General features: G+C 47.5%; 2 protein-coding genes across 11 annotated transcripts in view; one reads left to right on the top strand and one right to left on the bottom strand.

Moving 5' to 3' along the window:
* MYO9A (myosin IXA) overlaps nucleotides 1-17341 on the bottom strand; it is a 178817-nt gene extending 161476 nt beyond the window's left edge. For 7 of the 9 annotated variants that reach the window (XM_071441936.1, XM_071441939.1, XM_071441937.1 and 4 more), the window contains exon 1: nucleotides 16975-17341. The gene's annotated coding sequence lies outside the window, so the exon portion shown is untranslated. The remainder of the gene's footprint in view (nucleotides 1-16974) is intronic. The other 2 variants (XM_071441942.1, XM_071441943.1) reach the window with 1 other exon arrangement.
* Nucleotides 16020-24240, top strand: SENP8 (SUMO peptidase family member, NEDD8 specific). 2 transcript variants are annotated; one of them, XM_071441954.1, is made up of 3 exons: nucleotides 16020-16344; nucleotides 18013-18090; nucleotides 21994-24240. In XM_071441954.1, exon 3 carries the CDS (start codon nucleotides 22013-22015, stop codon nucleotides 22649-22651), a length of 639 nt encoding a protein of 212 aa, XP_071298055.1. In that variant the 5' UTR covers nucleotides 16020-16344; nucleotides 18013-18090; nucleotides 21994-22012; the 3' UTR covers nucleotides 22652-24240. The 2 variants fall into 2 exon arrangements, with proteins under 2 accessions (XP_071298055.1, XP_071298054.1); XM_071441953.1 differs by lacking the exon at nucleotides 16020-16344 and adding an exon at nucleotides 17354-17475.
* Nucleotides 24241-25624: the final 1384 nt, after the last annotated feature.

Raw genomic sequence — 25624 nt, 5'->3', positions numbered from 1 at the left:
TGGTTTGGGTTAAGCCCCCCCAGGCTCTCATATTGCCATGAGGAAAGGACATGCAGCATCTCCATCTTCCAAACTGCTACCACTGAAAGGAGTCACTGATTTATCATCTAACCATTGACAGCCCTCCTTGCAAGTCTCCCTTTTCACCTTTATGCCTGTATCACTAAGATCCCAGCCACAGTCCTGAAATCAGCTTTGCAGAGGTTTCAGCCTCAATAGCCTAAAATACAGCAATAGATTTGATGGAATAAAGCTGTTCCCAGTGATAAAAGAATCCCAGAATTGCTTGGGTTGGAAAGGACCTTCAAGATAATCTTGTTCCAACCCCATCATGGGAAGGGACACCATCCATTACACACCATCCCTTTTTAATTGTTCAGTCTCTTTTATAATACCAGTTATCAGCAGACATATTTTCAAAACATTTCTTCTCTACTACAGCCACGAATTTTTAATTTATATTAAAGGACATAATTTCTACAGAAGCAGTAAAAATAAGTCATATGTGGTAAACAAGTGTTCTTGCTGCACTGTTTTGTCAATGTAAAAATATACTGGCATTCTGGTTTGCATTCAATCTGGCTTTATTCATCATTTAAAAAATCAAATTTTAGTTAAAAAAACTCCAAACCCTATGGAAGCATGTGCAAGGAAGAGATTTCCTAGCCTAAATTACCAAATAACCCAAGTGAGTATATTTTTTCCTCCAAACTTCAGTCACATCTGTAGTCCAAGGACAACCTGTTCACCTCTAACACAAATCAATTGAAACAAACTTTGCTCAAAGACAGTGGTAAAACAGATTTGTTTTAAGAATGAAAGTTTCAGCTTTTTTAGTACCATCCAGATGCTGCTAAATTTGTCCACTGCAGTGCATTGCTTCAGTAATTTGGGTAAACCAGTGAAGCCTTGGCAGGCATTTGCAACTGCAGCTGAGTTTCTCCTTCACTATTTGCTAGATAGGCAAAATCCCAGAAGAGATTGGGCTTTCTCTGAGTACATAGTTCACTTTTATAATTTACATTAACACTTAGCTAGGGGGATTTGAGCAGGCAAGATCCTCAATCCCTTAAATTCACCACAATATTTACATTCCAACCTTCCCCAATAATTAATGTTATGGAAATGATGGTTGATCTTTAAGGAAAACATCCCACTAGCAGGATGGGGTGTTAAGTCAGTCTAATAAACACTCCAGAGTGTGTACATGATCTCCTTGTCCTCATGCTTGTCCTTCCTGACTCCTCTAAAAGACAGCAGGAGATGGAACCTTCAGAAAGTCATCAAGACTTCAACAAGACACGTGTGCCTCCCCCTGTACCTGAAAAGCAGAGCACATCTTGGCAGGACAAAGGAAAGTAAATGACATCCACATAATTATCCCTCCAGAATGCCTTGAAGAACATATGGTATGGAAATGAAACTGCCTGAAATGGATTAACTGGGCTGTGTGATGAGATCCACAGAAGGGAGTGTGAAAAAAACATTTCCAAATGTATTCAGTGTAGGATCCCACAACTAGGCACATTCATCATCAGGATAAGGTAATGACACCAGGAAATGAGCTAAGTAAATCCAAGATTGAAGTTTCATTTTCTGAAGTGCATCTGTTTGGCTCATATTCCCCCGAACCTCATCGTTCTGCCACGCCGGGTCTCATCTCAGAAGCAAAAGATGCAAGAACATAAATCACAACAGCAGCTCCTCCAACGAGCAGCTGGGGCAAACATGCTCTTAATTTGATTCTATAAAAAAATTAACTGCATCCCAACAGGTCCTTGCCACAGCCCCCCATGACATCTCCTTTCAGGTTGTCCTTTACTGCCAGGTTTGGGGTTTTTTTGGGGGGTGTCACTAGGGGAAGTTAAACCAGCTGGTTTTTCAGAAGAAAATGAGAAGCACTGGATCGGGCCAAAACAATGAACAGGGACAGCACGTTCCTGCAGAGGAGGTCACATCCTCCAACACTCCTTCCCTGTGATCATCTGGTCACTGCTTTCTGTGTTTGGGAATGAGGAAACCCAAAACTCAGGTGGGCTTATCATGGAGACAACTCAAAACACTTATAGGGATGGCAAGTATATTTTACACCTCATGTGCCAACAGTACGAGCAGCTGGCCAAAACTCTGCTTGAACATGTCCATGGTGGGACTCTGACTTTGGATCAGGCTGGTAGAAAAGGGGTTAACTTGTCCAAATTAATCAAGTGGATGCCCACCACACCAACCACCAGAAATCCTGCCAGGCTGAGACCCCTACAAAGCATCTGACACCAAGATTTAGGGAATTTCCAAAGGAGGGCATTCATGTTCTCCTTACCTAAGCACTGTGCTCACCAGTTCAGGTTTAAGGTGAAAAACACAGGCAGATTACTGGAGCAAGGTCAACCAGATATTAGGAAGTTTTAGTCCCATGAATTCTGCTGACAAACATTCACAGGAGCATGAATGAGAGGAAAAACCAAGCAAGACCCAGACACACAGAAGCTTTCAAAATTAACATATGGATACTTGATGATGCGTTCAAATTGAATTTTGAATTGTCCCCACCAAAATTACACAAGTTGATGACCATATTGTATGTCCCACTTGACTGCAAAGGCTGATCTGGACTGATTTGGTCCAACCACAACCTCCTCCATCCCCTTCCCCTCTCTCCCAACATCCCATTAAATCTCAGAGGTTCCCCTTCACTCCACAGCACAACCAGAGCAAATGGAAGCACCGTTATAACCCAACACAAGGAATGATTCAATCAGATGAGCATTGAAGACACCAAACTGTCCATTAGGGCACTGAAAATATGAATTAGCAGAGAAGGTCAGTTAATGAGTTTATATAGAAATAGGATGAAGTGAGAATAGATACTTCATCTCCAGTAATATGATGAAAAACTTCAAATGTTTTTATGTTTTTTTCAGATTCATCTTGAGCATAGCCATGTCATGGGCTGGCTTTGGAAGAGGTTAACCAAGGGGAGCTCTCCAAGGGGTGTCCTGGTGTTATTTTGCAAAGAATTCCCCCATAACACAATGCTTCAATAGTAATTTTGTAAAAGGACAGGAAGAAACCTCCTCCATCTATTAACTCTACTGCCATCTCTATTCCAGCGCTCCCTGCCATCAGCTGCAAGGATACCTCTGGAAGCAATTTTCCCTCTGCTTTTTTCATCCAGAAAGCAAAAAAAATCCACAGCACAATGACCAACACTCTGGAAAGTCACAAAGACACTTGAAAAGAATCCAACTTAAGATAATTCTGTTTCTTCCTCTTTCCAACACCAGCCACCTTCCGACATCAACCCCTTATGTCACTGAAGCTTTGAGGCAGCTCAACTCACTCATTGCATTCCAAGGCAGAAACTGCTGGACCTGCAGTACCCCCTCCAGGATTGCAGGATGGACGAGAGGCTTTATTTGCAAGGGCAACAATCTGCTCCTGACCCTTGCCATCCTCCTCCTCCTCCTCTCCAGGTCGTGTAGGCGCCGAGGGAACAGGCTGCACTTATTTCAGCACAGCACTGGAAGGCCTGGCCTGATGTGGGATCTGCCCACAGACAGCGGATTCTTGACGCATTTTCTGCATGCACACCATGGGCAGCTCCAGAAATACCAGCCACTCAGGGAAACAGGAAAATATTTCATTCCTGAGCTAGGGAAGAAGCCACTGAGCTAAATGAGGCTTTGTTTAGGGGCAGGAGTGCCCGGTCTCTGCAACAGGGGCAATTCAGGAATGCTGATAAGTCTGTTTTCCATGCATAAATAACCCACGTTCGAGCCCAGCCGCTTATCTCGGGGATGGATAAAGCCCTCGGTGGCAAGGCCCCAATATTTGTCTACTCGTTTATCAAGCAGGAGCCTTATTACAAAGGCTAATTCTAGTGGAGATTAGATTTCCCCTATGAAGGAATGGACAATAACATCAGATATTCTTCAAACACCAGTAAATAAGATTAATGAAGTGCCGCTGCCATGGGCTTTCACCTCGACAATGCCTCAAAAAAACCTCATCCTGGTAGCGCCAAACAAATCTTTCTGAGGGTTTCATCATATTTCAGTGTGTAGACATCACCTCACTTCAGTTGGCCAGCAGCAGCTACAAATAGCCTGCAGGAAGCCACTGATTTCCTGAAAAGAGGGTTAACTGAGAATCATAGGAAATGGAGAAAATTAAAGCTGGGTTTAACATCTTGAGTAGGCTGAGGAGGGAAAAAAAAATACAGCAGCAGCAGCACTGAGCATGTTCAGACACTTGGATCCACGCAAAATTAAATAAGGCTCTTAAAAATATAAACCCAACTCAGCATTGAGATCCACCGAGTGCATCACAAGTTGCAATACTTTGCATTTAAGTGCTCTCAGCTAAAGGGCTAAGTGAAAAACTGAGCAGCAAAACAGAACTCTGCAATCAGTGAAGCTTCACATGCTCAACAGTTGTGCTGACTCATCAGACACAGGCAAAAAATCAGCTCAGGGCTCTGCAGGAAACAATCTGAAATAAAAACGTCAATTTGATGACTTTACCAAAAAAAGTAGGGAGCTTGGTTTTAAAATGTCCCAAGCTGTGACAAAATGTTGCACAACAAAAAGGAAGGAAAGCACAGAGTGACACACAGACAGCAGGTGAAAAAAATTAGAAAAACTGCTGAAATGTAAGTGTTGTAGCAGCCCTCCAAAAGCCCGGGGATGGCAGGAGACAGACACAGGACAAGGGGGTGATATAAAAACCATAACCCCATCCATGTGCTGCAGATGCTGTCACACACATGGAATAATCACAAGGACAGGAATGTGTACGTGAAGCGGAAGCAAAAGAGGAATCAGAACAATCTGGTATTTAGAATGTCACTGTATAAATTAAAAATTGAGGCAGGGGGGGTAAATCCCTCCTTAAAAAAAATATCTAAAGCTCCCTTTCCAGGCACTTATCCCAGGCAGCAGAGCAGCTTCCCTCTGATCTGAGAAAGACAATCTTGACCTGCCAGGACATTGCAGCAAAAATCACTCTTTTACATGATTTTTTTGCTCTTCCCTTGCACCTTAATAGGTCCTCACTGCATTAACTTTGCATTTTTAATCTGTACTCTGAGGCTCTTCCTCACATAGAACTCTAGATCACTATCAAGAGGTTGACTCCTCTGCCAGCTCAGGATGCTGATCTCCAGTTCCAATCTATTCAGGAATGAAAAACCACTTTTCATGATATTCCAAGAGTCTCCTGCCAGACATTTGAAAGGAACATCCTCTAAAAATGTATCCATCCCTTTCATATTCTCTGCAGCTTTTCTCTCCCCTACATGACACCTACAAATGAGGAATATCCCACAGCCAAGGCTGTGGGTGTTCCAAGACTAACATCTCCTTGGTAGACCCTACAGATCCACCTCAAACAGTAAAACAACTTCACAAGAGACCTGGGACTGTAATGTGAGCACATAGATAATATAATAAAAAGGTAGAAAAAGCCTACAAATGCTATTAAAACTGTAAATAATTTATAAAATATTACTAGAAATCCTACAAAACATTTGGAAATTTTAAAGCCCTTGAATTGGAAAAAAAAAAATCCCTAAAAATAAGAGTAGAACTCATGAGGGTGCTCTCACATCAAACCACCAGTAACATCCTGCAGGCTCTCCTAGGTCCTGGTGGCACAATCCTAAACTTGGTGGAGCTGTTCAGTTTTTGCTCCAAATGAAAAAAAAAGTTAGTCTTTCAAAGATTTAGAGCTAAGTTGGTTGAACCAAAAACAAGGGAGAAGCATATATAGAGTCAGTTTTACCAGGAGAATGAAGGAGAGAAGGGCAGGAGTCTCTGCTGCACCACAGCCCTGAGCAAAGCCTACCTCTACCTCTGCCCTCAGGAAAAATAAAAATTAAAATTTCCTTCCTTGCTGAAGAATTTCCTAACTGCCACGCTAAACCCCTGCATATCAGCTGTACCCAAGGAGCCAGAAGTGAACAAACTGTTCTGCTGGCTGTGTCACTGACCTCAAAGGGCCTTTCCCAGCCCATCCCCGGCTGGGCAGGACCCTCTGCACAGGCACGTGCCTTGCTCAAAGCAGCAAGGAGAAACCCTTCTTACCCTCAGCACCAATTCATCACCAATTCCCTTGAGATTTGGGAGCTCACCACCTTCTGCACATGGAGAGAGCCCGGGATCAGAAAAACAGCCCTTGCTCCAGGAAGATCCTGGTTGAGCTCCAGCCTGGAAGCGCGGGCTGCTCCTTTGATGCCCTGCCAGTGGGGCCTCCAGTGAGGAAGCCCAGGATGAGTCACAGCACCGGCAGAGAGAACTTGCCAATCTGGATTGAAGCATTCTGATGAAGCTTGGGGATTTTCTCCCTGCTCTGCCATCTCCCCTCGTGCACAGCAATCCCAGTAACTGCACGGCAATCCAGCAAAGGGGAAGCAAATCCACCCGGCAGACATGGGGAGGGTCTGCCAACCCTTTAGGGGCTTTGCCCTAAAACTGAGGCAAGAGGGTGTTAAGGGACTGAGGGGATCATTTGGGGAGAGCACCATAAAAGCTTTTCTGGTTTTTCACTGACTTGCACAAATTCCAATTTAGTTTTTCACTGACTTGGCACTGGGGTTTATTGCTTTCCACACCTGCAGAGCTCTGAGCCCAGAGCTCGTACCCTGTCTGCACCATATCTTCAAATACTGTATCCTCTAATCTGAGTTAGCTTATGCATAAATCCAGGGAAAAAACTTTTAAACCCATAAGACAGCTCCAAGAAAAAGTTGAGCCCTAGTGGCCTCTCCAACAAGGGATAAAACACGTACAAAACTGATCCATGTGACATATACAAAGATGCAGGTAGTGTTTTTATGAAAATATAACATTATGAGCATTAAAGACTTAAAATTAATTCCTTTTTCCCCACAAAATCCATTTTAATCAACAGTGGGGCAAGGTATTTCTTTGCTTCATTCAGTCACAACCTACTGCAAGCCAAAAGCATGTTAAAGAATAAAAGCAGTAGCAACATCTCCTCTGTCTTTTCAGCTCAATTTGGCAATTCTGGCAATAAAACTCTTAATTCAACATGTTCTTTACTTAAAATTGAAACTGCAGGACATCTGCTGTAGCTGCTGAGCTCGCTGTGTGCCAGAGCATTTCAAGTCTTACTCTGTGCCTCTTTAACGTTGGGGTTTGGGTTTTTTTATCTCTCTAGCCCAACCTCTAATTTAAAGGAAACTGTGCTGGATGCTCTAATTGACCCCGTTCTCTTCCTTCCCCAGTTTGTCTCTATAATTAGCCCTTCCCAGCAAAGGGAATCAGCAACAAGACCTTTCTGAGCCCCACCCTGCAGACCACAGCCACTGCCTCGTATTGTTTTTGCCTGAAAATCAACAGCTTCAGGACAACAAAAGGTTTAAGAATTGAAAAAAAAAAAAAAATTTAAAAAAAGCAAGAGCAAATGTGTATTGATAATTTTTCAGCACATTATGGTGAGCAAACCAGGTAATCCAAAATTTCACCTGCAACACTAATCCCTCAGCAGTACTTTGTAACATGAGCAAAATACTTGTTTTCCTTAAAATAACAAAATAACAGTTGCACAGCTGCCCACCCAAAATTCACACACCTGAGACTTCCCCTGTGGATCTCTGCACATGCACCAAACACAGAAGATTCCAATCTCTGCTAAGGCACCAGAAGGCTCCACACCTTTTTTTCTTGAGGAATTAAAAGGCATGTTGAGAATGAGGAAAGGAAATGCATTAAAAAAATACTCTTATCAGCAAGCAAATGCCACCATAGAGATCTCACTTCCCTACTTGCCTCTACAATAGGTGATTCCTACCGGGGGGTGACCAGAGCTGGGTGTATTTTTAGGTATTAAGGGAAAAAGAAAGCAAACAAAAAACCCCTAAAGGCAAAACAACCCCCCAAAAGCCAGTTCAGGACCAGATTTCAGAGCTGCTGAGCACCAGAAAGTGCAGGATGAAGGAGAAGATCCCAGTGACACCAGTGAAACACAGGGGATGATCTCAGCTCTGACATGGCCTAACCCAGCTCCTCAGTGCCACCACAGCACCCTCTGTCTCAGTCTGCCCTGAAGGATGATGCTCCAGCTAATACAATCCAAAACTAAACCAGAGGAATTTTCTGGTTGGTTTTGAGCTTTGTTTTCCTCTGTGTTGCATCCCCCATCCCAAGGTTCCAATGGGCTGCTCCTGAAGAAGATGCCCACCAGGACAAGCATCTCAAGGTCTCCTGGTGTGTACCAGGGTCTCTAAGTCACCTTTTTCTGCTCAATTCTCTCACTTGACTTTGCAGCTTTATAAGCATTTTGCACCTACATTACATTAGAAACCAAACAGGTTGAATTTTTTTATGATTTTGGTGATTAACTTCCCAGACTGACATTCTCTTCAAATCCATCAACTTCATTAGCTAAGAATTATCCCAGCAGTCCAGAGTTCCAGCCTCTCAAGGCACTCCAACACACATACCTGTGTAACAATCTGGAATTTCAACATTTAGACATTTAGAAAATTAAACTGCAGCTGGCAGGAGTCTCGCTAATAACGGCAGCACCTGAACCTGTAATGATCCTTCACCTAAGGAAAATTGTTCAAGTTTTTTGAATACCTGCCCCCTCGCAGCCCCTGAAGAGCATACCTGAAAAGAAAGTATGTAGATTAATGCTCCCAAAACAGAAAAGAAAGTTGACCCAGTCCTACAAGAGGAGAAAAAAAAACCCCAACACCTTTCTCAGTGTAGAGGACAGTCTGTGCTCAGGGAAAAAATCCTTCAAAATACACAGAAAAACTGCACCCACACCATTCTACATCCATGTCTCCAGGTTTTAATTTCCAATTATTTTTCTGATATATTCTCTCAAGGATTCTACTTTTATTAAAAATAGACTCAGCACAAGACAGAAGATCACAATGTCCCCACCACACAGTCTGAACTGTGAATATCAGACTGAGTTACTTTCAGACTGAGTTTTCAAATGAGTTTTTTCTGCAATTGAAAAAGTTTCACGCAGGGCCACTCCTTAGACTGCAACAATTGCATTAAACATCTCATTTCGTTTTTGCTCCTCAGGTTTCACATCTTCCCCTACAAAACAAAAATGAAAGCAGTCTTCAAGCAGCTGAAGTGAAAAGAAAAAAAAAAACAGGAGGAAACCCCTAATGTTGCTAAAACCAAGCCAGCAAACCCTGGGTGAGATTCACACCTTCCTTCTGTGGGAACAGGAAAATACTCAAGCAGGGATTTTTTTTTCCCTTGTTTCAGCAAAGACTTTTAGGTAGGAGAATGAATCCTCACTCCCTCAGAAATGGACCTTTGTGCTCATTTTTTCTCCTTACCCCATTTGCTGGAAGTGCTCTTTGGCTTTTTAAATATATTTTTCTCCTCATATTTATTGTATTGTTCACCCCAGGTGAACAGCAATGGCTCTAGAGGGGTATTTAAATGAAGAAACACAGAATAGGACAGCTGAACTCAGAAACAAAACACTGGAAAGCAGCAGCTCCCACCTGGAATTACAAAGAGAATGGAGCCAGGAACAATGCACAAGTCCACGTCTTTTCCACAAAACTCGTGGGACAAGGAACAGGCAACAGCTGCCAAGTCATCTTTCTTGGCAAGTTATTTCTTAAAGATAGAAGAAGAAATACTGCTGCTAATGTTTATCAATGCTAATAAACTCCTTAATCAAATCCCTGTGGATTGCAGTGAGATCAGAGATGCATTTGGATCAGGGAACTACATTTTGGAACGAGTGCTCTGACAAGTCATGGTGCACTTGGCAACCCCTGGAGTCAAATGAGGTTAAACAGTGAGCAGCAAAGGATTTGTGGATTCAGACAGACTCCTCCATCGCTTTTGGTAAAGTTCATTCTCTTCATAGCTGAGGAGAACTCAAGATTCCTCATGATCTGCTGCAGGCACCTCAGAGCTGACCTGTGCTCTGCATTGTCCTGCTATCTCCTTGCCTACCTGGCGGGCACGGTGAGTGCCTCTGGATAAGATTATCCCCGGCTCTCCTGACAGGGAAGGCCAGCGCCTGCCTGTGCAGGGTGTGCAGGGTGTTTGTGCCGGGGCTGCCCAGGAAGGAGGGAGCCCAGAGTGCCCTCCTTGCTCAGCCACACGTTTCACCACACGTTTCACCACACTCCGCAAACGCGGGGCCCCCGTCCCAAGGGAGGCGCCTGGACCCGCCGCATCCCTTGGCAGCAGGGCTGGATCTTTATTTTCGGATGAAAAGAAGCAAAAGAAACAGTGGCTCTGCTTTTAAATATCTCTACAAATGCCTTTGTTGAGCTGGAGTGGATCAGCCATCCTTGCCACCACCAGCAGCAACAAATTCCACATAATGATGCCTCATTTATGAGGCAATTGGTGAATTACGGAGCAGAGACTGGCTCTTCTGCACTCAAAGAAACTTCCAGAAGGGTTATTTACTACATAATCTCTCTCTTCCAAAAAATTCATTTATTTCGAAAAATCATTACAAATTGCTCAGCATTGTTTTAATCAAGTGCAACATTTCTAACGATCCACTGCAGTCCTTTTTTTTTTTTCTTTTGCCTAATGGGACCACATTCCTCAACAATTAAATCATTTACTAATTCCTCCCCAGGGAGGCTGTCCTGTGCACCCAACAAGCACAAACCAACCTAACAGTTTATAGACAAGTGCCATAAAAGTTTAAATGGCAACATTTAGGAGAATTTTTATTTTGGTCTATGTATTTACGTGAAGTATGAAAAGACAGTAGAGTTACGGAAGTCTACTAAAGTAAATATTTTCAGTTAACTTGTTTTAAGTTCATCCCTCAAAACCAACCATGTAGATGCTGAATACAATAAAAGAATTCTTGGCCGTCTCTCAAAAGCGTTCATAGTCTGAGCTGGTTTTAAAGCTCAGGTTTTCCAAAGATGGAACTATCTGGATTAAACACTCCTCTTCCGTCAATACTCAGCCATGATACAGCATATCCAGGATCCTCTACTTTTTAAAGGTTATGCTTTGCAAGAAATAGAAGACAGTTCAAAGAACTTTGATTAAAAAACAGCACAGAGGTTTTCAGATTATTTGTGCATGATGGATAAAAGCCAAGATCTGGAACAGGCATCCCAAGAGTAACTCTAGGATTCAAGGTGATCTGGGTGATGCCAGAAGTGATTCAAGGTGAAGAGACCAGCAAATAAGACTCAAAAATTATACTGAAACCCACATATTTTGGCTATTTATTTTAAGCTACATTTTTCCTTTGCTACTTCATGCAGCATCCAAGCAGGACAGTCCTCTGCTCTGCTTCCCACTGCTCCTAAGAGGGATTTGCAATAATTCCTGTGAGTCACAGGGATGGACACCAAGATGATTTTTCCAAGAGAAGCTGAGCAGACAGTTGGAACCACCAAACCTAGCAGGGTTGAAAGGGTCCAGTCCAGCCCTCCCCTCAAAGGGGACCCCCTATACATAGAGCCAGCCTATCCCTAGGGGCTGTAACACCAACAGGGATTTCATAAACTTCCTCCATGACCTGGCAGAGATCTTTAAAAGCACACCACAACCCAACAGAGAGATGACAGGAGACCACAGCAGAGTAATGTCTGCATCTTGTTTTAAATCAGGCATGTAGCTGCAAAAAAAGCAACATATCTCTGTAGGTGAGTGAAATGAGAGCTTGGATGAGACACAGCTGGCTGAGCTCCCTACGTATGATCTCACATTAACAGACAAAGGACCCAACTAAGGAATATCAATATTCCTTGGGAGGATATAGAGGCTGATCTCAAAGGGTCCAAGTAAACTTCAGCTTGTACCTGGGTGCTTAATGCAGAGACAGCACAGGTATCTCTACCTGGACACAGTGTGTATCTGCCCAGGATAACTGGCTGCCTCATCAGCTCCTGTAGCTCCTATCTTCTTTGTTTTCCATGATGGCATCAACATGACCCAGCCTCACTGCCATCCTACCCCAGCATCCTCAGTGCACCACGGCCTTTCCATTCCTGAGCTCCATCTCCCTTGGCAAAACATTTGCCTGGCTGAAGAGACACTCTGTCTCTTCATGAGGCTCTTAGCAAAACTCTAAAAAAGGGCTGACCAAAAACACCAACAGAGCCCAAAACTATGACCCATGGCTTTGTCTGACCATGGTTTGGCATGGTGTGAACAGCCAAAGGTATATGAGAACCCTACAAGAAGAGACATCTCATCCCTCTGCAAAGGGATGCCCATCCATGCCTAATGAGAAACTGCAACGCAAGGCTAGAACAGCAGAAAGTAATCAGAAGAACAACAATAACCCTTTAAGCACAGGTATTCAGTTATTTATTTTATTTTGCCTAGAAAATCTCTGAGGAGTTTCCACCGAAACACTGTGGAGCCACTTGCCAGCTTCATGCTGATTGGACAGGGACTATCCCCGTTCTTCTCCCAAAATTAACTTCAGCCAGGCCAGATCCTCCCACAGCTGGAGCCTGTGACTATTCCAAATTAATGAACTCGTGGAAGGGCAGTGGGAAGCAGCAGTTTCATAGGCTGCAAGTGGAATATGACGCTCTGCAAGCAGTGGGTCACGGATGATCTCATTCCACTTGGACACTTCCCACCTAATACAGCTCAAACTGCCTCATTTCCCTTCTCCTCCTGCAGCCCACAAACCACAGGTGGAACACAACTGACATGAGACACCTAAAGCCATGAAAAACCCGATCTGACTTTGAAGATGATCCTGCTGGGAGCAGGATTTTGGACCAAGTGACCTCTTGAGCTCCCTTCTGACCCAGGTGAGCCTACGTTCCTCCATCACAGGTAGCATTAAGATCATGGGGCGGTTGTTAGGAATAAAAAGCCATTGCAGCAAAGATGTGGAACTCTCACCTCACCTGTAAGATTTTTCCACAGGTACCTGTGAAAAAGGTATCCATAGATTCCTCCCCACCGAGAGAAAAACGCTACCACAAGATCTAACAAAACTACAACTCTTCACAATATTTTAAAAACAGACACAAAAATTAGTTCAACTCTAAAAATCCATGTTCAATAGCCTTCCCTCCTGAATTTTATATTTTCTGAGGTCAAGTGGTTTGAGTTCCAGTTTTAAAAGTTTAATTCCAAGACACACAGATTAAGAATCAACACAATCACAGGAGTGAGACTAATGCCACCATGGTGTTTGACCTATCAAACACAGCACAAGATTTAATATTAAAGAGTCACCAAAAAAAACAAAGACTATTCCATTTCCCTTTTTTCCTGTTTTTATCCATTATCTGGCAAGAGTTTCACATGTTTGGTTTCTATAGTCTCAACTCTGAACACCTGTGCCTTCACACATATACCCAAAACCTATGGAAAAATTTGGCCTGTGTAAAAGAAAAATAAAATTCCACAAAAACAATCTCAATCCCAATGATCCATAGATATCCCATCAGCAGCACTTTGTCCTCAAAATTTTCTAAGAAACCCAAGCTTTGTGATAATACCAGATATCTAACCTGAAAAGATAGCAGAGTATTTTTGCAGCGTGAAGCCCGAAGAATTACCAAGCTTCTCCCCAGAGCAGGGAAGCACCCACACACATCCCAAATCTCCAATGCTACTGCTTTTGTCTGAAGGAATGCTAGAGAAAGTCTCCAATTTGCAAACTTGAACCGTGATCCTTTAAATATTTATGCTCATGTTTACTTTGTCGAGAGGGGAGAAATCCCGTTCGCTCGAGAGGAAGTGAAGCAAACGTCGGCACGCAGGACAAAGCCTGAGAAATTCAGATGCTCTTTTAAACCTCAACACAAAAAAACCACCATGTTCCAAAGCTGAAACCTGCACCCAGCCCATCTCAGGGAGCCAGAGTCCAGGCCCAAGCTGGGAGTTTCATCAACAACACAACAAAGGTGCCTTCAACCCCGGTGTTTCGCGTGCAAGCGGGAACACAAATTCCCTTTTATTTACAAACTGAGGGGACACAGGAATTTCTGAAATCAAGTTTGACCGGCTAAGATGCTTCCAGTGGTTCAACGACCTTGTTTGCTCTCTCATAAATGTATTTTTAAAGGAATTGAGTTCAAAAGTTGCAGTTTAGAGCAAGAACTAGAATTAGGCAGAAAATGGCCACGCTACACTCACCAAAACCAATCACCCCAAATGACTTCAGAAACTCTCTGGTCACACTCGAATGACAGAACCCCAGACTGGCTTGGGCTGGAAGGGACCTTAAAAACCAGTCTTGTTCCACCCTCTGCCATGGGCAGGGACACCTGCCACTATCCCAGGTTGCTCCAAGCCCTGTCCAACGTGGCCTGGAACACTCCCAGGGATGGGGCAGCCACATCTGCTCTGGGCACCCTGTGCCAGGGCCTGCCCACCCTCTCAGCCAACCACTTCTTCCCAATATCCCATCTAACCCCACTCTCTGGCAGTGGGAAGCCATCCCTCCTGGTCCTGGAACTACAGTTCCTGATGAAGAGGACCTCTCCAGCTTCCTTGTACACCCCTTTCAGACACTGGAAGTTTGCTCCTGGTTTCCCCAGACTTGAGGCATTTAAGCTTCAGGACTACAGGACACGTGTGGTCTCGAGGCTGTCATGGTGAGCCTTGGCCTTCCTTGCCAGTTTGGTGGTGCCAAGCTGCAAAACCAGTGGAGGGACCAGCACTGTGCCTGTGCTCCCAGTACTCCCCCTGTTGACTTGCAGGCATGGGAAGGAACAATCTGTTCTTCCATCCAGAGCAGAATACTGCTCTCCCAGAAACCAAGCAGGGGATGAGGATTTCAAGTCCAGCCATGCTTTGACACGAGTTAAATTAAATTAAGCTAAATTAAAGCTGCATAGGTGACTCGAGTTTCACATTTCCCAAGTGCCTGAACTCAGGTGCTTGAAATTCTCAGGGGTTTTCCTGCAAACCTGATCAATGCTCACAAAACACACCATAAACATTTGTACAAATGTTTTAGGCATAAAGCGTTCAGATTTTCCTAGCAAAGGATTCCAAAGGTTTGATTGTCTGAGTGGTTTAGTACTGGTGTTTGTGAAAGATGCTGTAACAGCAGTAGTCGTATCAGGCATTTGATACCTTGAATCTGAAAATGCAGCTTCCCCACCCAGAATAAGGAGGAAAAAAAAGCTTAAAACGGGGAGTTTATAAATCATAACAGGAGCTGTGGATGCAGAGAACAAATAACGTCACAAAACAGATCTACATTTGAAATACATGATGAATTCCAATAGAGCTTTTTCCATGTGCTGCTGAGGGACACCAGGCCTTTCAACACAGAGGAAAAATCTCTAAAGCCACCCTGATTTATGCATTGATCACAATAAATACATAAATAAATAAAAAATTAAATAAAAATATGAACTTGCATCATCATTGATAGCCCAGGAAACAAAAGCTTATTAGCTGTGTGCTGGGGCTGCTGAATTATCTTCCTTGCCATCAGCAGCCTGACCGACAGCTTCCAAAATGGTCTTGGGGACCAAAAATTACAGCCAGAAGGGAAGGCAAAGGCTGGGAGAGCCTTAACGAGGGAAAGAGGCATGGAAACACCTCTTATTTTAATTAAATAAAACGTAAAAATGAGAAAAGCCATTGAAATGGGTGAGTTTACTCAAGGACATAGGGGAAATTGTGTGACTGTATGGCGAGGGGCTGAAAAGATGATGCTGTTCAGGGATAACACAGGCTCTGACCTAGCCAGAGTTTATGGATAAGGTCAGATTTGTAAGGTCGTGCTTAAGGATTCACAGCCCATCACCGCAGCATCCAGGCACCTCTCCATGGGAACACACCGCTCCCCTGTCATTTCCTAGCAGTCCCATGGGAAAAGAGTCAGGAAAGCACCTGAGCCGGCCAGAAACCCAATTCTCCGCCTAGCAATCTATTTACATAGCGATTTATTACAGCTCTTGGTTATCGACTGAGCGAGACACCGCGCCGGTTTTCCTCCCGTAGCAGCAAATCTCCTTCCTCTGCCGCTACGTGATTATTTTTTTGATCCGCCGATGGGCAGGGACCGCGCTGCAGCGCGGGATGGGAAAGCCATGATTTCTGCTGAGCTCACGCTCCCCACTTTATCACCCTCGGCTTGCTTTGGGGATGGGAAACCGTAAATGGAGGAGGAGGAAGCCGATCGAGAAGCAGAAGGGCGGCCAAAAACCCGGCTCCGAACTCACGGCAGGTCCTAGCGCAGGTCACGTCGGAGGGGGTTATTTTTTTGGAAAGCAAAGGCCGTTTTGGCTACGTTTACGAAAATTCCAGAAAGAAATATCCACTCTCTTAACCTGCAGAGGAGCAGTGCTCCCACAGGGGTCCGGCGTGCCAGGGTGGGAGCTGCCGTGAAGTCCGACACTGTGCTAAGCACACCCAGGTACAGCTCATTCCGGCGGGTAGGAATGGCTGATGGGTGCTCGGGAATGGCTGAGGGGTGCTCGGGAACGGCTGAGGGGTGCTCGGGAACGGCTGAGGGGTGCTCGGGAACGGCTCTGCGGGGCGGACCGGGCTGCCGGAGCCGCGGGGCGTCCGCAACCTGCTCCCGTGGCGATGTCCACAGCCGCGGCCTCAGGGCTATGCCACACTCAGGGCGACAGCCCATGGCCCCTCTGCTGACACTGGGGACGCCTCTGAGGTGAATCTCCTCCCTCCCAGGCTGATTTTTCCATGTTCTGAGTATCAAACGCACTCGCGATGGGGGTGAGCGGCACCGGGCGGTGAAACGCCGTGCACGGGGCGGAGGGAGGGGGGGAACACGGGGCTGCCCCGCACCGCGCACCCACCGGGGGCGGCTCGGGCGGGGAGGATCCCACACCACCGGCAGGGCTCCGCGACACCGGGCAGACCCCACGACGCCGGGGAGACTCGCCCTCCTCCGCCGAACAAAGGCTCCCGCCGGCCCCGCGATGCTCCGGCGGGGTTCGCCTCACGACCCCCGCCGCTCCCACCTCACGCGCGCACCGGAGGCCCCCGCCCCGCTCCGCTCCCCGCTGCCGCCACCGCTTACCTGGGTGTCGGGGCGCGGCGCATCCCTCGCCCGCAGCCGCAGCCTCCGCTGAGGGGGGTCCCAAGGGTCGTTGGCTGAAGGAGGTCGGTTCTGAACAGATGTCCCGGGGGTCTGCGCTGAGGACGGTCGGTGCTGAGGAGCGTCCCAAGGGTGGCTGCTGAGGAAGGAGGGTCCCGGGGGTCGGTGCTGAGGGAGGTCCGGGGGTCCCGAGGATGGGCGTTGAGATGGGTGCCGGGAAGGAGGGGGTGCGGACGGACAGACAGGCGCTCCCTCCTCCTCCGCCGCCGCCCGGGCGCTGCCCGACTGCCCGCGCGCGCGCGCCGCTCTCACGCGCCCGCCCGGCGGAGGCAGGCAGGGAGGGAGGCGCGTGCACCGCCCCGCCCCGCTGTGGGGACGCCCACGGGCACGCCCCGTGGGCACGCCCCCTGTCGTTACGACGCGGCCGCTTTACGGCAGTGCGCGGTAACCGAGCGGCGGCGGCGACGGGCGATGAGGCGGCGGGTGAGAGCCGGGGGGACACGGGAGGGGACACGGGAGGGGACACGGTGGGATACGGTGCCAGTAAGGTCCCGGCAAGGACCTGGCCCAGCAAGGACCTGATCCTGGGTGCCATGCCCGGGGGTCGCGCCGGCCGCAACCGTCGGGGGTCGGTGCTGGCCGGCTTCGGGCCCGGAAGCTTCAAGCTCGTATTTTAAGGGGAGAAAAGGGTTAAACGGGTAAGGGAGTGGAGGTGAGTTACGGTGCTGTGGGTGATCCCCAGGTGCTCCCACCCCAGCCAGGCCCTGACCCTGTGCCTGGCCCGGGTGCACCCTCTCCTGGCCCGTAATTCCCGTTTATTCCCATAAAAGCAGCGATGGGCTGAGCGGGATCTTCCCGGGGCTGCCGGCTGCTCTGATCCCGGCCCCGGAGCGCCGGGACACGCTCGGGGTCAGAACCGGGGTCAGCACATGGCTCCTCCTCCTCCGTGGGGCGTGGGACACCCCGGATCGCTTCCCCTGACCGAATTCCCACTCCTGACCGAATTCCTGTCACCTCCAGGTCTTCCAGGCGAGTTCCATTCCCTGGCCGTGCTTCCCGCTGCTCCCTGGATCAGCCCCTGTGTGTGGGAGGTGAGAGGTGAGTGCATCGGGCGTGGGGTTCAGGATCGGAGCTGGGATCCCTTCGGTACCTCCGGGACATTCCTGGTGCCCTCGCCCATCCTCAGGCGTTCTGCTCGCTGAGGGGTTTTTTCCTGTTAAACTCCAGGTTTTGGTCAACCCCATCCTGGAGAGCAAAAACCACTGCGTGTTGTTCCTGTGGCTCTTGGTTTCTTGCTGTGACACCAAGAGAGGTTCTGAGTTTGGTTGCAGAGTCTCTGGTTTGGGGAATTTGTCCCAAACAGAGAGGTTTGGGCATAGTGAGCACAGAGCTTGGAGTATTTTCCTCTGATTTCAGCACTCATGGCCTGTTGAACCTTCAGAAGTGGGATGTTCTTGTATCATACGAGAATTATAACCTACAGCAGAAAGATTATTTATATTTGACAAAAAAGGAGATAACTACGCTTCCATTCTGGTTGAATTGTTTAATTTTCTGTGGGTTTTTCCTCTGGCTCTGTCAGGAAACACATAAGTCCAGAGATTCAGGTGTCATCCAGCCTGGCTCCTGCTGGTAAATAGAAATTAATGTTCCTTGTCTGATCTTGCTCTATTAACAACTATCCAGACATGGTATCTAAACCTCATATTTCCAGGAAAAGTGAATAGAAAGTTAAACCATAAGGTCTTTTGATCTTAAAAGACAAAACCTTCTCTGTCCTTCCTCCTGCTCCCTGATAAAGTCTGGATTTTTTTTGTGTTTCAGGTGACTATTTTCCTATTTTCCTCCATGTTCTTTAAATTAGGAACAGGACTCTAGTGACATGTCACCCCAAACTATTCACTCTGGAGGTTCTTGGCACCTTTAATTAATTAAAATAGACTTTAGGATTCTGATTCAACCTCAGTTCATGCTCCTGTTGCTCTGTCACTGCCTTTTTATGCTCAGTTACTGAGGAGTCTCATTCCTTGGCTCTTGAGTGCCTTCAGCAATTACCTGCAGAGGGTTGTTGTCTTTAATGGTGTGAAAATGACAGGTTTGGGGTGGTTTTTGGTCAACTGCTGGAAAACAGAGGCTCTGCATTGTGTCTGGACACGAAGGAGCTCCATCCATTTATGGATTGAACTCGCACTGATGCCAGCAGCTAATTTGTTAAATTATTATAACTTCAGTGAGGGAAGCTTGACCTCTTGCCCTATTGATGCAGCACAGCACCATTTTTAAATCTGTAAATGAAATGGTGATGTTTGTATGGAAATGCTCCTTTCTCTCTCCCCCGTTTCCTCATCTCAGCATTGGAGATGGGGCAGCTGAAATCCCTTGGAGGAGCTGAGGATTCCAGGGAGTTTGCACTAATTCCAACTATAATATGCAAATAAAATGAACCAGCAAGACACTTGTTGGCAACCTCCAGCAAATGTTCTAGGCCTGTGCCAGTATTTATTCTTATTTTTATGGAAACTGAACAGAACGTGCCTGAGCCTTCCGGAAGAGAGTCCTGGCTGTGGCTGAGCAGAGCTGCTCCCAGTCCACATCGGGATTTCAGCACTCCTCAGAGGCTCAGATCCACGTCCTGGCTCCTCTGCAGATCCATCTTTAGCTCTTATGGGAGGTTCTCCCAAAGAAAGCCACCTCACCAGTGGCTTTTCACAGCCCCACCGCTTTGTTTTGGTCCTCTCTGCTTACCTGACCTGGCTCTGAGGGAGCCTCCCAAAGGTTTTCCTTGGAGCTGCATGTGGTGAGTCATCCCACAGAACTCACAGGCAGTTTCACAAATACCAGATGGCAATAAAATTAAAAGTAGTAGCTAGTGGCAATTAAGCACTTGCACTCTCCTTCCTGACTGGAGGAACCTGCCAAATGTCATGACAGGAAAAAAAAAAAAAAAAGACAACTATGTTTCTGCAGAGTGGAAAATTAACAGAGCACGGGACACACGCTTCCCTCGCCCTTAATCCCATTTGGATGGAGTGGAAAGCTATTGGCTGGACTTCTACATGTCCAGGAGAAGATGAAGCAGAAAGAACACAATGTAAAGTAAAATCTGGGGCATTTCATGGGCACATACAAGAAGGATTTCAGTAGTATTTCACCATGTTAAACCCCCCAAACAGGATGTTTGGAGGATGTCCAGATCTTTAAACCAGCCTATATTCGGGCAGGCTGAGGAGTTACTGGGATTCCGTTGGGATTTCTTGTTTTTTTACTACAAGGGTTTGCACCACGAGCTTGGAAATAGTTGGAGCTCATTAAGGTCGGAAGCGTGTCCAAACACCATTGTGTTTGGCTCACACAAACAAGGGCTGCTCCCTTCCTCTGCTGACTCCTGCTCCCGGCATCTCCGGGATCCACCAGCCTCACACAGGCGCTCACGGGCTGTTTCATGGCCCAAACACTCACCTCAGCCCTTCCTTCCGACCTCTGACACATGGACCATGGCTCATCCATTCTGCTCCTTGCCTGTCACGTGCCGGGGGATCTTGCCAACATTTTTGAGAGATAAATCCCTTAATTTATGCATCCTAGGCCAGGAAGGGTTATTCCTCGTGATTCATGTCACAATAAGAAGTGTGAATCTACTTCTTCCTGACAGAACACTCCATTTGCTTCATTCTTCTTGATCATGATGGAATATTGGTGACTTAGTTATAGTGAATCATATTAAAGTGATCTTACCATTCTGAGCTTTCACACGAGGCTTTCAGAAATCTGAAGATGTTTTCCTGCTGCCTTTGGGACAGAGGAGGGAAGGATGAGACCAAAACCAGTTCCATGTCATCTGTGTCCCAAGTTGTGGCATTTCCAGCCCTGTCATGGCCAGGAAAGGATCTAGAGGCTGAGGATGCATCACAGCACTGAGGAGCCTGGAAGGGCTGCAGGGTGTGAGAGCTAAAGGAAAACCAGGCTAGATATAGGGGCTCTAAATCAAATTTCCCTATGGAAAATCTCCTAAATCCTACTCTGGCTGTGTAGAGTTGTCATAAAGATTCCCACGGTCAGGAACTGGTTTGTTTGTGATCTCGTCCTCCTTTGTTACTCCTTACTCACAGCTGTGCCTCCTGTGCTGGTGGCCCAGCAGGTTCTCCTGGAACAGGTTGTGCCTCTGGCACAGAGCTGGGGCACTCTGTGCTTGGAGAAAGGGACCATATGTCTGTCAGACAGCCCAAAAAGGTTTTTATTTAGGGGAATACAGTGATGCAAAGAACTCCAGTGCTTGTCACTGCACAGGTGAAACACTGAGACACACAAACACCACCTGACTTCTGGATCACTCCTGGTTTCTGTGCAGGAACTGCTCTGAAACTCCTTTGTTGTGTGTCACAGACGTATTTTCTGAAAAATCCTTTCCTCAGGATTTTTCCTCCTGAGAAGCTGAGAGGCCTCAGGAACAAAATGTAACCAATGGTTATCTGCTGCTGTGGAATGCAACAGGTGCATCTGGGATTGGTCTCATTGGTCTCTTCTAATTAATGGCCAATCACAGTCAGCTGGCTCAGACTCTCTGTCCCAGACACAAGCCTTTGTTATTCATTCCTTCTTTTTCTATTCTTAGCCAGCCTTCTGATGAAATCTTTTCTTCTATTCTTTTAGTATAGTTTTAATATAATATATATTATAAAATAACAAATCAAGCCTTCTGAAACATGGAGTCAGATCCTCATCTCTTCCCTCATCCTCAGACCCCTGTGAGCACTGTCACAGTTGTGAGGTTCAGATCCTCAGGATGGAAGGTTGATCTCATTGGAGCCACAGTAGGTTGCTGCTTAACCCAGCCCTGTGTGTTCTCCATCTGCTCATGGTCCTGCACATATCCATCTGGGAATCCTGGGCTCACTCACTGCTGCTGAGCAGGAACCCAGCTGTTTGCTGGGCTGTATCCAGGTGAAGGCTGTATCCTGGCTGTGATCCAGTTCCCACCCCATGTTCCCTTGTCTGTTGCAGCTCTGGGGAGCAGCCCAGGATGGATCCCGTGGTTCTCAGCTACGTGGACAGCCTGCTGAGGCAGTCGGACGTGGCGCTGCTGGAGCCCCCAAACTGGCTCAACGACCGCATCATCGGCTTCGCCTTCGAGTACTTCAGCACCCAGCAGTTCCAGGAGTTCAGCCACCGAGTTTGTTTCATCAGCCCCGAGGTGGCCCAGTTCATCAAGTGTGCCCTTAGTCAGGAAGAAATAGCCATATTCCTCCAGCCCCTGGACCTTCTCTGCAAGGAGCTGCTGTTCCTGCCTATCAATGACAACTCCAGCCAGGCCGCTGGGGGCACCCACTGGAGCTTGCTGGTTTATTTCAGGGACAAAAAGTGCTTTGCCCATTACGATTCCCACAGTAAATGCAACTCTGCCCACGCCAAGCAAGTGGCAGGGAAACTGGAGGCCTTTCTGGGAAAAAGAGGGGGCAAAGCCACCTTTGTGGAGGAGAAGGCGCCGGCACAGCAGAACAGCTACGACTGTGGGATGTACGTGATCTGCAACGCCGAGGCTCTGTGCCACGGCTACTTCCAGGGCAGGATGGAGCCTCTGCTGCAGCTCCTCACCCCCTCCTACATCACGCAGAAGAGGTCAGAGTGGAAAGCTCTCATCACAAAACTGGCACAGAAGTGATGGGGATGCACCTCCAGCCCCCCAAAAACTGCCTTCCCAGTCCAAGAGGCAGCACCCCCAGTGCCTGAGGGAGATGCCCATGCACAGGATTGTCCCAAAGAAAAAGAATGTAACCCCTCTAGCATGGCTACACCCCCCAAACACCCCATTCCCTCCAGGAAAAGCCTTATTCTCCTCTTGAAATCACCGGCCTTTCAACTTCTATTGACAAGAGTCACTTTGCTTTCAAAGAAACCCTCTCCATGGTAAATTTTTACAGTAATTGCTGTGGCAAAACAGGTTGCTAAAGAGACTTTTCCACCTGTGCCCAGCAGGCAACACACCCTCATTAGGTGGCTTTAGTTGGCTCCAGGCATTGTCCTTCCAAGCCAGGTTTAGCAAATGCTCTTTAAACCCAAGCCCCTGAGTGCTTTATCGTGGACAGTTCTAATTTGTGCCTCCTGCTAATGGTATTGGAGAAATGTAGGATTTAGAAGCCAGGATTTTGTACCCCTGAAAATCTGACATTGAGATGTCACTGCAAAAAGATGAGACTGCAAAGGAAATGCTACAATTAACTTAAGAACAGGGCAAAATCAAAGTCATTTTTCATCAGCCAGGTGCTCCTCAGCCACACAGCGATGGCTTTTTTTGGTCCCCCACCCCTGCTTGTTCTTATTGCAAATTAAAACCTGACTCTGAACTGCTGCAAGATTAATAAGAAGCTGAGAAAGCCAATCCTAGGAAAAGAAACTTAATTGAGATGAAAAGCAACACTCACTCTTTGAAGTTTGGTGTTTTTCATTAGGATTTTAGGTCGTCTCTGTGCGGGGAGGGTTTGACAGTGCTCCCCAACCCTTGTTAGCGGTCGCTGCTCATAACACAAAACCAGTTCTGTTACTTGAGAAGAAAAAAAAAATAACACACTAGGGAGAACAAAAGGACAGAGTTTGAGGTATAAAAGCCAAAGATAACTGCGGGCTCCTTGAAGTCCTTAATGCACTTCAGAAAATTGAAACACTTCTCTTCCCGTGCTGGATGATGGCTGGGATCCTGGAGTGGATCCTCTCCTTAAAGACAGGCTTAGCAGTGTGGAAAATAAAAATTAAACTAAGATGTCATGGCAGGATAAGGAACAATCTCTCACCTGGTGAGAAGCAAAGAGCATGTTGCTCAGGTGGTGTCTAGCAGAGCAACCACACCCCTACCTGAGAAGGGAAATCCAGGTTAAATACAACCCTTGAGGAAGGATTGGTTTTAACCTGGAGCTCTTCACCACCAGTGTGTGCAGCAGCACAGCACAGAGGGGATGGAAGGCTTCACCTTCCCCTGCTCCAAGTGAATGTCAAGAAATCAGCCCAGGCTGCTCCCAAACACCCTCATGGCAGCACTGGGGCCTGACAAGGGTTGGGGCCGTTCCCCTCCCTCCTAACACTGCCTGGACAGGAGAGCAGCCTCCAGCACCAGCCCTCCCTGGAAACCCACTCAGCTGGAGCCAGAACAGGATCCAGCTGCTTGCTGAAGGGGATTCCCTTTGGACTCTGGGGGGCTTTGCCAGAGCAACATCACTGCCACTCCCAAATCCCAAATAAAACTCAGACCAAACTGTGTTTCCTGGCGTAATCCAGTCCTTGGTGTCCCTGCTCATGCTGTGGTGCAGAGTGTAACAGCATGGTGGCTCTGACTCATCCGTCTGACAGAGCTGCCTTGGCTGATTTAATCTCCCAATCCTATTTTTAGATTGGCTTGGGCTGGGGAGGGAGGAAGACAGGAGATGGGACGGTGGGTGTGACATGGGCAACAGCAGGGGGATGTGAGGGCAGGGGCTGTGCTCATCCAGCACCACCCTGTGTCCTCAGTGCTGTTTCCAGGCCAGCAAGGTGAGTGTCCAGGGATGTTCCCTGCACCCAAAGCTTTTACGTGGCATTTCTTTACACAAAGAGAAGCAAATAGGCTCAAGCAGGATGCCATTGGGACAGCCAACATGCACCAAACCAGGCAGGCAGACACCAGATGGGAAACAAAACCAGAGCCTTGCAACCACATCCTGGCAGCAGAGCCCGACCAAAGCACACTGTGGGTTCATGCCAGTGCTCCTCCAAACCTCCTCCATGTCACTGCACCCATGGCTCGTCCCACCACTGGCTTTAACCAAGGGGTCTTGAGAGGAGACCACATTCCTGGCTCAGGCTCAGCACGGGGACCCCAAACACCTGCTGTTGGAGGACCCAACAAACACCAGGCTGGGCCCATCAGACCAAACTCCCCCCAGTCCTCAACCTCTAAACCTCTTTTTGTGGCAAAGAGCCCCACATTGAGGTTGGACTCATTAAACACCAACTTGTTTGTTGGAAAAACAATCCTAAACCCATTTCCACCTTGTAAATGAGCTGGGTGAGTCCCTGGCAGGGACAGGATGGTGCCTTTCATCCTCCAGGTCGCCCACGGAATCAAAGGCTCCGAGAGCCCCATAATGCCGGGGCCTTGAATAAACCAGACCATCCCCCCAGGCACCCCCGGCTGCTAAATCCCGCCCAGAACAGGTGACACCACCCCTGTCCCCACTTAACCAGTGCCACCGTGGTTTCCAAGTGAGGCCAGTTTCATGCATTTTGCTGCATGGTCTAGGCCGGGGAAAGGAGTGGAACTGGGTTGTGGATGTGCAGTGAGGAGGAGGAGAAAGAGGAAGGCTCACCCTGCCCACCCCAGCTGGGCGGGGCTGAAACTCAGCTCCCTCCCCCGGCACCGCTGTCCCCACGGTGGCCCTGCCACCAGCGCGCCACATCCCGCGGTCTCTGCTGCCATCTAGTGCAGGAACCGCCTTGGCCCCTCCGTCGGGAGCATCCCTGTCCCCTTGTCCCCATGAGAGGACGGGCTGTCCCCATGTCACTCACGTCCTGAAGGGACACTGGGACAGCAGAGATTTTGGGGTGCCCGGTTTTGGGGCTCACAGCCTAGCACCGCTGTGGAGGACGCTGGTAAGAGAGAGTGATG

The sequence above is a fragment of the Agelaius tricolor genome, unplaced genomic scaffold (genome assembly GCF_023055355.1).
Source record: "Agelaius tricolor isolate 1412-34295 unplaced genomic scaffold, bAgeTri1.0.p SCAF_16, whole genome shotgun sequence".
NCBI lineage: Eukaryota > Metazoa > Chordata > Aves > Passeriformes > Icteridae > Agelaius > Agelaius tricolor.
Note: the sequence above shows the minus strand (reverse complement) of the source record. Positions and strands in the feature narration are given on the sequence as shown.

Excerpts from the sequence above, each read along its gene's own strand:
- SENP8 (XM_071441954.1), top strand. The coding sequence starts at position 22,013 with ATGGATCCCGTGGTTCTCAGCTACGTGGACAGCCTGCTGAGGCAGTCG.